The 14,281-nt window shown below is 28.5% G+C and overlaps 1 protein-coding gene across 1 annotated transcript in view; it reads right to left on the reverse strand.

Moving 5' to 3' along the window:
• LOC136982303 (F-box/LRR-repeat protein 5-like) overlaps nucleotides 1-13,876 on the reverse strand; it is a 43,223-nt gene extending 29,347 nt beyond the window's left edge. The window contains exon 1 of the mRNA XM_067278780.1: nucleotides 13,749-13,876. Within this exon, the coding sequence (XP_067134881.1) occupies nucleotides 13,749-13,835 (87 nt within the window). The 5' untranslated portion in view covers nucleotides 13,836-13,876. The remainder of the gene's footprint in view (nucleotides 1-13,748) is intronic.
• Nucleotides 13,877-14,281: the final 405 nt, after the last annotated feature.

Below are 14,281 nucleotides of genomic sequence, written 5' to 3' on the forward strand. Positions count from 1 at the left end.
AGTGTGCACAAAACACCGAAGCATTTTTAATTTAAGAATCCTGTTAGGCAATGAACATAGTTGTTATTTATGTGCCAACTGCATCAGTTTTAAGTCAATTACATATTGAACCAAGCAGTTTTCCTTAGAATCTGGCATATAGAGCAAGCTTGCCTTTCCAGTACAATGCAATGTGGACAGAAGGCTAAGCAAAAGACACTGATTTCTTTTATTATGTGAATATAAAATCATACTAATTTCTTTTTTATTACAGTGGATGCAATCATGATTTGCACTTGCTAGAATACTGAGTAAACCAATAGGGTTGTGATGTTTCTTAAGCCTGGACCCCACATTACCTGAAAACAGAAACAGAACTGAAACTGTTTTCGTTTTACCGTGACGCTACTAGCATCGAAATGAACATTATGTTGAAATGTGCCATCTGTTGATCAGTTCTGTAATTGTCGTAAAGAGTCAAACATGGATGACGCTACAGATTTTGCCATGCTTTCTCTGCATTTATCAACAACGAAATTGTTAATAATCATTGAATTATTTACATTTTTTGTTGTACAGACATCTGTATTTTCTAACTTCTTCAATGAATAATTCCAAATATATTTGTTTCTTCGTCCTTTTCACTACACTTTCTCCATTACGACAACAAACTACTCGTGACTACACGTCATGAATCCTTGCCTTTTTATTGGTTGCAGTATGACAGAGTGCGGAAAGAAAACAAAAAAGTTAAATAATTTTTAACTCTGCTTTCAGTCTTGTCTCTGCCTAACTGAACCTTCCAAAACTGAAAGTTTCGTCAGTTTGGCTTTCAGTTTTACGATTACATCGCTGATTCCGGTAATGTGGAGTCCAGGCTTTACTAAGCAATGGTAAGAAAGAAAAAAAGCAATAAAATAAAACCTTTCTTTTCTTTGTACACAAATGGAATCCTAACTGCTAAAAGTTTTAGTAGTAATTCAACTTGACTGAAGATGGTTTATGTAATTTATTTTTCAATATTTTCATACAATTTTACACCATAAATAAATAATAAAATAAATATTTAAATATATAACTGGCATATACTAAACAGAACTATTGTTATAAAAAGTTAATATTCTTTTTTAATTTTTGTTTTAACTTTATAAAGGTGTTTTTTTAAAAATACTTGAAAACAATTAGTTAATGATTAATTGTACAATTAAGTGATTATATAATCCCAATTAATCATTCATTGTAAATTGACTAACTCAATAATTGTCCCATCCTCCCCAGTAATTATATCAATATATTTATATGACTGTTCAGACAAGCCTTTCTTATTTTACATTATGACTGGCCAATCAAAGAAGGCATTTGTTATACCATAAATAACATCATCTTTGATAGGCCAGATGTAATGTTATATAATGTAAAAAATGTCTGTATAAACATTGCTTAACTGTGTATTGTTTGAATAAAACTGAAGAAAAGTCATAAATTTCAAATCATAAATGAAATTGGTGAAATTTTGGAGCAAGTTTTGCAGTAATCAATTAATGACCACTCTTACTTAGTAATATAAAACACTAATGTTTTCTGTGTTAGAATATAACAAAATTGACTTATTATAAGAATTTAAGTGTAATACAATCTACAATTATTCTAAATACAGTAAAAAAGGAAAAAAGCAGTACATCTTGTATAACTCCAGAAACACAACTGACACATTATCAACAGTGTGGAAATCTATATACATACTTTAACATTGGCTTCTTCATCCAATAATTGTTTATTTTTCTTGTTATTTTATTTTTGTATCATTTCTGTTTGCTTGTGTTTATGCTTTAAGCTGTGATTATAATATTTATTTATTTATTTTTAGATCCCTTGTATTTGAATTGTATGAATGTTCCATTGATTTAAAATGTCCTTTCGATTCTTTTTAACTTGAATTATTTCTGTTGCATTTAATATGTTTTTGAATGTTTTTTTGTTTTTCTTTTCATTTAAGTTTGATGTTCCACCTATGTAAGTATGTCAAAAACATTTTTGGGTGATTAAATATATGGCTGGAGTTATACAAGGTGTACTGCTTCACTTCGGATACTTCTCCTGTTTTGTCAAAATTTTTTTTTATTGAAAAATAATTTATATTTTATTTGGTTTTTTAATAAGAAGCATAAAATTATAATTTCTATAGTTAATCTATCAATTTTTTAAATGAAATATTTAGTACAAATCCATTTTTTATAATCAAAACTGATCCAAATATGATCTAATCATACAAAAAGGAAATAATAATAATTAATTAAATTCACAGTTTTGATTTAAAAACAAACATTCTATAAACTATTTTATCTCTAAATATTAACAAAATTATCACTTATACTGAAAACAAAAAACAACTGATTATTAAACCAACACTTTCAAGGCCAAAAGAAAGAATGAAGATAGAAAGTAAATGTCTATTTTAAAACCAATTTCATTTTCAAATTAGCACATAGCTGAAATTCGACTCAACAAAAAACTAAGCTTATTACATTAGTTGCTTCCTGCTGAAAAATAACAGCTTTTGCTGTCATATCATTAACAATTTCATTGTTAATAATGTTAAATATTAGAATAAAACTACCAATACTGTTAATAATTCTTCTATTAACAGTTGAGTATTAGTTAAGTGTTAACTGCACTTAACTAATACTCAAACCTCAATACCATAAACCTTTAAGTTGCAGCCTTTTATTCAAATTTTTGAACGTTTTTGGCCAGTTTGAATGGCCTTTGTCAGAAACAGAAGAATCGAATGATTCTGAGTTTTATAATGATATTTGTTCTGAAACTTTTTAAATTTTCTTACATGTTTAGTGCACAGGCTCATGCAAAAATAATTACAATCTATAAGTTCCAGAACAATATCATTATAAAACTCAGAATCATTCAATTCTTCTATTTCTGATGGCCATTCAAACTGGCCAAAAACGTTCAAAAATTTGAATAAAAGGCTGCATCTTAAAGGTTTTTGGTGTCGAGGTTTGAGTACTGTTAATAGTATATCCAGATATAGAAGATTAGGTAAAATGCCATTTGGATAACAATTTTGAAAATATAAATAGAAGAATATTAGATATGATGATCATATAAACTACTAAAGAATTAAAAAAATATGCTAATCAAGTTACATTATTGTGATGTGTTGTCATAATTACATTATGATGATACCATCATAATGGTTTCAAAGGTCACTAAAATAATATTTTTAATAATTTGGAATAGAAATATTATTGCATTAATAATTGTATTAATATTGTTGTAATAATTATTGTTGCTAATGTCCATAGTTAGTTATTTTAGATAATATCTATCTAATGTATGAATCAGTGTAATACATTAAACAGTAACACAGATTGCATATTCATAAATGATATACAGTATATAGGGTGCACAGTAATGTCCTAAGTCATCCAAATAATTTTTAATGAAGATATCTAGTGCTACAGAAGTGTGGTAATATGGTAAAGTGACATTGCGCTAACAGTAGCATCCCTAATGATAAAATTTGAAAGTTAGTGTTCCTATCATGAAAACTAAAAGATACAGAAAAAAAAGCAAATGAGAAATTTGTGGAGCATCACCAAAACAGTAGAAAATGATATTACACAGAAACAGATGGTGTAAATAAAAGGTTGGGCTGCATATCTATGGCCTCTTTCAGGATGAGCTGCAATAGTATCTTTCATACTTAGCCATTGAATAGCTCAATGATCTGATCAGATGTGGGGTAAAAGATAAGGTAAACTGCCATGAAGCTTCCCTAGCAGTTTGTCTGCATTTGTTATATGGCATTTGTTATATTTGTTATATGTTATATCTCACAATACTCTTCCAAAGCTGATGATTGACAATGGTTTGCAATTGCCATACTTACATTTTTATCTGCCTGAATGATATCAGGTTACAGCCATCTTTTGCACATAAAAGAGTGTACTGCTCATAGACAAATATTGGCTGTGTGTGTAAATTTTCCAGCTCTCTATTTGCATAACCTGTTACTGTAAAAAGTCATTCCCTATTAACTTGGTGACAAACTGCAACTTTCTCACTTATTTTTTCTGTATCTATCATAGTTTAAGAGAGGAACACTACCAGTGATTACCAAATTTTATCAGTAAAGATGCTGCTGTTGGTCTCATCTGGTAGTACATTGTCACTTTACTATACCATCACTTCCATAATTCTAGCTATCTTCATTCAAAAAGTTATTTGGATGACTTAGGAATGTCACCCAATGAAATGGTCCCAGTACTGTATACTATGACCATCCTGAATAGTTTTGGCACCCAAGGCAAATGTAAGAAAAGTGCCAACATATTTATATTTTTATAAACATTATGACATCTTTTTAGTATCCCTTCCAAATTGGAAGGGATACTAAAAACATGTCAAAATTTGGCACCCAAGGCAGGCCAGTTGCCTCTCCACCTCATCTATTGGCACAACTCTGCCACCTTGTATATGGGTAATCATGTAAGTGTTCAAAACTATCTGGTTGCAGATAAAAAAAAACAATAATTTTAATATATGAAGTTACAAACACAGACTATACATACAGGAATTATTATAGTAATAATCAACAGTACCTTTCATACGTTTCCAGCAGCCACTTGACATTGCAAAACAAAGTGCAACTGCATTTGACTGCCAATGCAAATTTTTGATAAAAGTGTCCAAAGCTGGCCACTGAATGGGACAAAAAATGTTTGCACTTTCAATTTTGCAACATTGAGTGGCTGCTGGAATAATGTATAAGTTACTATTGAAAATTATTATGAAGTTACAAAATTTAAAGTCTTTATTGTATTTATATTTAATGCTAGGTTATTAAAGTTAAACCTATTAATGTAATTTTTAATTATTTTTTTTAATAAATGATTCATATATTAGTATAAGTAATAGAAATGTATTCCACTCCACCCTTGGAAAGAATAACAAAGGGCAAATGTCCAAGGACACAGTCATCCAGCTACAGCTAGTTTCAGTTTAAATACTATGACGAAAAATAAAAATTCCATTTATAAATGAGTTTATTCTTCACATTACTTGCCTTTTACTTCTGTTGTTATGAGGTTTGGAGAAGTCAATTTTGTTAAATCTAAATGGTTATCTTGATTCTTTTTGTCTTATTAATTTGCTTAATCAAGTTGATAACAAAAACTGAATTTTACAAAATGCCAAAATTATAATTCATGTTTTAATACATGAATAATTATTCATTACTCCAATAATGATACAAACTTAAAATTTTACAAAGTTAGTGAAATTGTTATGTAAATGAAAAACTTAAGTAAATAAATGAACTGCTTAACTGAAAAAAAAATTTATAGATTATTTTGGCCATTTTCAGCTTAATATATTAAACAGTTGAAAAAAATTATTTAAAGAAAGCAAAATAATTACAGAGCTGTTAATTTTAGAACAAGCCAGATTATGTAATCAATAATTCAGTTACTGTTCTTTGTTTTAAATTCCTGTTCTGACTTAAACACACTCGAGAGCCAAAGACAAGCAAAATAACATCAAATATTTCCTATTAAATACATTTAAGTATTCTAACTAAGAGATTTGTTTATTTTTTATTTTAACAAAGTGCTAAATTCTGTATTTTTTAGGTAAGTTAAGAGTACACAAAAAGTGATTGTAAAATGATTAAATTATGTTTTAATTGACCTGGTCAATTGAATTTTAAAGATCTTAAAATTGTTGTATTGGAATATTGGTTAGAAGGTCATTGCAGCTAATCTATTTTCCTCTTAATAAAGATTAATTAAACTGATTGTATATTTTTTTTGTAGATTTGTTTTTTTTGTAAATTTTGTAATTGTCATTTTTTAAATTAAATATATGTATGTTAACTTTTGACCAAATCTAGAGGTTAAGTTTCTATATATAGAATCTTTACCAATAGCTAGAAGCCTAAATATAGTTGGATTATATCTATGGCATTCATATGATTTGCTAATGTTTTATATGTGGAAGTCAGCCTTGGGTCATAGTCCACAGCTATATATTTTTGAGGAAAAACCATGGAATATTGCATATCCTTATTAAGCCACAATGCATTCCCAAAGAAGACTTCCATGTATAAAAACATTACTTTGGCATCCAGCTACTCAGCCAATTATATTTAATCATTATATTTGCAAACTGATTTTAAAATTCATTGATATATTTCATCATCAATAGAGGTAAAATTTATTACAACAAAAAAGTGCACTTAGCTTTAATTATGACCCAAATAAAATACATTATTGTTCAGATATACAATATTATAATTAATTATAGTTATTGCAGTTGTAGTAGTAACCAATTGCACAACAGGTCTAGTTTTTTAGAACTGGATTATGTAACAGGAAGTTGACAGAAAACTTGTATCCCATGACTTATTTATTATATTGATAAATTATATAAAGTAGCAGGAATATGTTAATTTACTAACTGTAGTAGTAAAACTAATCATTTTGAAACTACAAGAAAAATTGATATTGTTTAACATAAATAAAATTGTATTTTTTTACTCAATAGTATTTTTGGTCTAGGATAATATTGTTTATTCAATATGATTATTAGAAATAACAGTGATATACAATACAGCAAAACAGCAATACACTTAACAGTTTTTATTTTCTTATTACAAATTTTGCTGCAAGATGGTATTAGTCTATTTGGAGTTCAGAGATCATGGAGCATTGGTCTGTACTGGAGCATGTTGCTATAGAAGCATGTATAAAAACTAATACCATCATAGTTACGCAATGAAAATTTCAGCATCATTTTAACACACAACATATCCCCTTAAGAAACACTGTTCTTGTTGTAGATTAGGAAGTGGGGAGAAAAAGATTGAATGCTTGATTCATGACATTGCAAAGAACATCCTCCATTGGATGAGGGGTACCCTTCCAATTGGAATGGAACTGTATTTGAAAAATCAGGATGGCCACCTAGCAGACATTATTTTAAAGATATAACTGAAGCACTACCTTAAACTCCATTCCATTTGGCATCTTTCTGCAGCAATAAAATCTGTTTATGATAAAGCACGAGTGTAAAGATTTTCTAAAAGCCATCAGGTGTTTATGCTATATCCCATACAGGCCTATACAAATGAATTAATATCAAAAATTAAATATTTCAAGTATTTTTCAATTGTTTCAAGTTTACTTCGGAATACAGCATTCAAATGGAAGAATATAACTACAGATCTTAATTTATAATTAAAATCCAGCATAGTTTGAGCAATAAAATATCAGAAAAAAAATTACAAATTTGAAACCTATAAAATACATAATTGTAGATAAATTTTACAAAATAATATTTTGTTATATATGCACATCAGCTATTTTTATTGAAATTAACAGGTTTTTGCAATTTTATTTCTAGAGTCTCTTGCATGAATGAATGTGTGTTAAAATTTCATTAATTCCAGTCTGACTGAAACCTCCATTCAACATTAGATTAGCTAATTTTATTATTTGTTTCTATTATTGATAGCATTATTTCATATTCTGTATTTTAATGTCTTAGTTATTACTGTGTAAAAGATTTCCTGTTGTTTGGCACTAATTATTTAAGGTAAATATCCATTGCAGCCAAACTGTGTAAATATCCATTGCTGCTCTTTTAGACCCTTATTACAGCTCCCATACAATGCACTTATAAAATTTCTTTTTATAAACTTAGTACATGCAAAAATAGTGGTAACTTTTCTGATTATTACATAGTGTAATGTACACAGGGATCGTAAGTGTAATTCACAATTTAACCTTGAATGAACAACTTAAAATTTAGGATACATTCATAAAATCAAAAAGGAGTTGATTGATTGTTTACCCTAGTTAATCAAAAAGTAAAGTCAGTGAAGTAAAGTAACAGTGAAACAGTTATCAGAGAAGTAAAGTAACAGTGAAAACTACATCTAATATAAATAGATATTCCAATACAGGATACAGCTTTCTTGTGTATTTCTGGTAGGAATTATATAGCTCATGTCACAACAAGATTTGTCCAACTATAGAGCTAGTGGAACTGCGTTGAGCGCCACCTGTACACAGGCAAAGGAAACTTTTTCGGGAAAACACGAGCGTCTTTGGGTTAGATACATAGTGAGACACGGTGCTTGTTTTCTGCCTGTGATAATGAAAAACAGCTTTCTACCACACAAAACTTCAAAAACTAACTATTGTGTGGTCGGTTGTAGTGTTATCTATATTACTGCGCCGCCAGGTACAAAGTTTTATTCGTTCCCGCATGAATAATAAGCCTACTCCGGGATGAAAGAGAAATGCCTGACTGCAATTTAATTCCTGAGGTTAATTACATAATGATGTAATTAACAGCATAAAACTAACCAATCTCCAATCTCCTGTTAACCTTAGTTGGCTCTATTTTAAATTTAGTTCTCTAATGTAAAGTTTAGTAATTTTCTTTTTTTATGTTATTTTGTTAATCTGACAGATATTAATTGGCATATGATGTGATATTTGAATTTAAGAGATCTGTGGAAGAAAGAAGTAAGAAGCAAAATTAGTATTTTGAGGAAATGAAGATAAGAATTTTCCTGTTAATACAATACTATTAGCTATTGCTATGGTCCTTATTGAAGTTCCTTTATATATAATGTTAGTTACAAATTTCATTATTTACCACGAAATAGATATATATTTTACTTCTTCCACACCACCCTTTAAATTGTACAAAATTAAGAGTATAATAAATATCAGAATATTAATACTGCTCAGTCCCAATGATCTACAGTCACTTCTCGAGTTACGATCATTCGCACTTATGACGAAAAAGTTTATTAAAAAATTTTTAAAATGTATCAATTTTTTATAGGTTTTGTGGAATATATATCTTGCATGCTTTTGGTGATTGATTGCATCATCTTTAGTTTTGTTGTGTAGTTAGTTACCCTTCGCTTGTGCTTGTGTAAGATGGCTAAGTATTCCGTCAACGTCGATGGCAAAAGTGACGTCATTTTGCTGTTCCGTCGACCGTTTCCGTCGTCAATACCAGGCTTAACTGTTTTGTTGAAGTACAGTCACTTCTTGACTTATGACCATTTCGACTTATGTCCGAAGTTGCAAAACCGAACTCCATCGTAAGTCGAGAAGTGACTGTATTGACTAATGCAGGCATTACTTTGACCTTAAACTGCAGAATGTATGTATATATTATATATTATTAAATATATACTTATAAATAATATATAAATTTAGAATTTATCAAATTTCTATTTATTAAAATATAAATAGTTTTACATGTAACATACAAAATTCATACAGGATAAATTCATATGTTGCGAGAATGCTATTATTCCTCAACAACAATCAAATGAACAAAATGATGAAACAAAAGTAATGAACATGAAGTACTGAACTTTAAAATTATCACATTGAAAAATCACTGGTAAGATCGTCATCATCAGAATCTTCCTCACTAGAATGTTTTTGTATGGTTGAAGCAGATGATGGTTTCCAAGTGTAACATTTTATCATTGTTGCTTTTAAGAACTCGATTTTGTAGTTTAATTTTTATTAAATTTAATTGCAAAAAAAAAAAAAAATACGTTCAACTGCTGCACTTGAATGAGGAAGCAATAAAAACATCTATTTACTGCCAAAGTAAAGTAGAAAAATATAGAAATATAGAATTAAAACGAATGTTTTGAAAGGTACTAAATTGAAAGGAAAGATATTAGGATTTCATAAATAGTACTAGGAAAATGGTGTTGGGTATCTTGGTACTGGAACAAGTAAAAAGGTATTAGATTACTACAAAAGAACTAGGTGAAACAACACTGGTGCTGCCTTTGTAGCCCCGATTCTGTTACCCGGCGTCGCCGCTAGAGGCGCCTCAATCTAGTTTGCCGTTCCTTCCACTAGCTCTATAGTATTAGTACTCTTTTAACTCCGCCATTTAATGAAGCTTTGGAGTGAAGAGACAAGTAACATAGAATTGTAATTTAGTTTTCTAGGTAAACTGAATAAGCTGTATGCTAAGTTATATTTGCATAATTAACTAATGGAACTTATAAAAATCTTTTATCTATATTTTTTGAGTAAAGGCTATTGTTAGGTGTAAAAGCTTTTCAGTTTATTTAATAAAAATTTGAATTTCAAGAGCAAATAAACATTTTGCATATAGAATTATTATTAATTCTAATTCTTGCATAATACCTTCTTAAAATGATGAATGAATTTTCAATATTGATTTTTCTAAAAATCAATATTAAAAATACCAATAAAACTTAGTTTTAGTATTTCCAAATGATCTAGATCATTAATTAGGTTATATTAAGGCTTATTTAATAATTAGATATAAAGCAGGGTAGAGGTCAGATGTTATAATACCATCTCATGATAAATTTAATTAGAAATAAATTAAACAATTTAGAAAAATCTGAATGTTGTGATAATGATATAACTAAAAACAAAAAATATGTAGAAGTTTTATATGTTAAATTTTTTATGATTTACAAGAAATTATAGCAAATTAAGTGAAATTTTAAAATAATTTTAATAAATAAGAATATATATAAAAATTACATAAGCCAAAACAATACATAACATTTGTTCTTCTGCAAGCAAATTTTCCATTCAAAGTAATAATAGCTCACTGCACACTGCATGAAATTTAGATTTGATCAATGATGCATGATGTAAAGTTTTATATTTATGATATAAAATAACCTTTTGTTTGAAAACACTTTTAATCAACAAATTTAAAACAAACTAAACAGTAATGTTATTTTGAAATAAACTTTTAATACTTGACCATTAATGTTCCATTTAATGCTTGGTAATAAATTTATGAGTCATTTAATAACAACGGTTCATTTTTTAGATTTAAATTGTTCAGAAATTTAAGTTCTGAAAAATATCTAAATATATAAAAAAAAATCACTATGTTCTAAAAGGAAAATACTGTATTTAAATGCATATAAAATTGAAATTATATGTTTAAATTACAATTTGAATGGGGTGCAGGTTATGCAATGACACAAGCTATATGTCAATTTTAAATTGCAATTATGAACTTGCAACTATGGAGCAATGGCTGTTCCATAAATGTAAGGTAGTTATACAAATGCTGTTTTGTTCTAACATTTTTTAGCAGATATATGCCATAGGGATATCAATGACTAAACAGATGGTCTATTTTTTATCATATGCAAAACTGAGGTCAAGGAATTGGATTACCATAGTTAAGAGATGGAGAACACCTCAGTGATTTGAACAGTGTATGATAAACAATAAAAGTATGAACTGAAATTGAATCCACAGCTCCATGGCATATAGCCCAACTATTCAATCAATTTAGAAATTGAACTCCATACTTTAAATATTTTGTTAAGAAAAATCATATAGTTTTAACAAAACATTCTATCACAGAAAAATCACAAAAATGAATAATTACAATATGATAATATGGTGTATTATTTTTTAATAATGCTAAATTAATATTATTTTAATATAAAAATAATGAGTAAAATTTTAAGGTACAAGTATTTCCTATATACTTCAGCAAATCTTTTCATTAAATATACTAGAATTAATTTTAGAAAATTATAATAATAATGCAAGAATGCTGACTTAACAATTAACAATACAGATAGAGAAATATGCAAGTATTATATATAAAATGTCACCCTGTCACAGATGAGTAACTTATAATACAGGAAATTTTCTGTATGTGTGAAAAATATTTCATCACACAAATATAGAGACCTGTCAACAAATTATCATTAATATCAGAACAATATTGAGAAACTGGCATGTTATTTTCAAACTTAAAATATTTTGTAAAACACCTAAAATGAATTTAATTATTTAATAATAATGTATAAAATATGCTTTATACATTTTAATCTATATTCAATGTACACATGACCAATACATGCATTTAATATTGTTTATTTCTGCTTATTATACTTGTTAGGTAAGTTTATCACATGTAAATCCAATGCAACTATTTTTATTGGAGTGAAAATTTCAAGTACTTTTGGGCTGTATGACATCAACGATTAACAAGATAAATAAATATTGATAAAAAGATGTCAGATTTCTCATGATAATACAGGATACTGCCAATTAATAGTAATCTGGCATCTATTCTTACTTTTCTTGTTAACATCCGATAATATATAGACTAAAAGTATGTGAGATTTCTAAAAATTTTCACCAGAAGAATTGATTTTTTTGCATATTGAGTATAAACAAGCTCAAATAAAAACTTTTATATTATTACAGACTATTAAGATATAGAATAAATAATTATAGTTCTTGTTTATTGCATATCAGACAGATAATTGAGCAATTTTTTATTAATCATACAACACATCTACAGTTGTAAAATCTACATTAACTTCTAAATTAAGAATCAGAGAACTGCTCATTTAAAAATAATTGTTACAAACATTATAATAATTGTTTTATTAGAACAAATTCTAATGAAATTAAGAAAATCATTGCACAAGATCTTTCAATCCATTATGCAATTCTTCTAGAAAGAATGTAAATGCGTAACCTGTCATCGAGTGTATTTAAATATTTATTTCTAAACAGTTTTTATGGTATTCTTATAGATCATGCAAAAGATATTTTTGATTAAATATTGATTTAATAATGCAAATAATACTGCCAACAAAGTTCTTTAATCTGTCAAAGGATGCTCATTTGCTACTTTTGGTATTTCAGCTTTGGATAAACATAAGTTTATTTAAAGCCAAAATGCCAAGACTCCTTTGAGAAATTATAAAAGTTCATTAACATAAATTTCAATTTTATTATTCTATGCTAACAATAAGAATCAAGCAAGCTGTTAGATCAAGTTAGATGAAGCATCCATATAGTATTTTTTTAGCTCTTTCTACTCTACAGGCAGTAAGCGGACCCTTCTTCCGGAAAACTCACTAAGGGTTTGCCCAGGCTCACGACGGCGTCTTGAGGGTTTCCCGGTTTTTTGATCCTTCTGGATTGGATCCAGGGTTCCGGGAACAGTGGGACGTCGCCTCACCACCAAACCAGACCGCTATCGACAACCCATGTTACGTAATCCGAAAGGCATCAAAATGCCGACAGTCGACAGTTTGCCACATTAACATTCAACAATTCTAAGAAAAATACAAAGGAAACAAAATTCCCAAACGTGCAATAATAAAAAAAAATCTGCTTTAAAACAAATTTTGTAAAAATAAAATAAATCATAACTTTTATCAAGTGTATTTTTTGATTATTTTTATCAGATTCGGCGTTAAAGGCGATATAAATTAAATGTAAATTAAACATGCGATCCTTTTAAATAAAGATTTGAAAAAGAACGGGGATGCGCGTTATCGGCCATAAAAATGGAGTAATTAAATCTTCCAGGAATCCCATCGATTTCGAAAACTGCGTCACGAGCTTAAACACTATTTAAATTAATTGCAATTAAGAAAATAAAGGCGGTAAATGGCCTTTAAATGTCAAATAACGGAGGAAAGTAGCTAAAATCGGAAGGGAAAATTGATCGGAGGAGAAGAAACCGGTGGAAAATCTTCGTTTTACCGCGTAATTTATACTTAACGCGGTTTATTTTTGTTATATAAGCCGCAAATATGGCCACCTGGTAAATATTTTGGTAAAGATGTAGTTTAAGTGTTAACCTTTGAATGACGTTTCCTCTGCGTGACATGTCTTCCCCACGCGAATTTACGTCGGTTTCGTCGGAATAAAATAAATATTTACCTTCTCCGAATAATCTTCTACTAATTGTTTCATTCGCGAATGCGGTTCTGTAAAGACGTCCACTTCTTCTGGGTAATACGGAGCCATTTTTAAAATCAAAAATTGGCAAAAAATAACAAATAAAAAACGTTGCCAGTATTTATGCCGGATGACGTTGGAAGAAATATCGCTGATTTTTAAATGTCGTTGTAGAGTTCGGATGGAATGGTGTTAATGTTTGTCGTGCTAAATTTATTTTTAATTCGTCGTGATTAATATTTTAAGTAAATCCTATAATAATAATAATAATAATAATAATAATTTTCTTAATTAAAAATAAATATTACGTAATTAGTAGTCATAGATATTTTACGTATTAATTTTTAAATTTACTTTTACTTTTTCATTTAAACAAAAATTACTTATTCGTATTTTTGATATGTTCACAATTAACAATAAACTTCCTTGGCAAAGAATGTTTCTATTGAAGGCATTGCGACCAGACAAAATTTATGACTCGTTACAGCAGGAAAACGCATTACTCATTATCCTAC

This window comes from Centruroides vittatus, unplaced genomic scaffold (genome assembly GCF_030686945.1).
Source record: "Centruroides vittatus isolate TY-2023 unplaced genomic scaffold, ASM3068694v2 contig_82, whole genome shotgun sequence".
NCBI lineage: Eukaryota > Metazoa > Arthropoda > Arachnida > Scorpiones > Buthidae > Centruroides > Centruroides vittatus.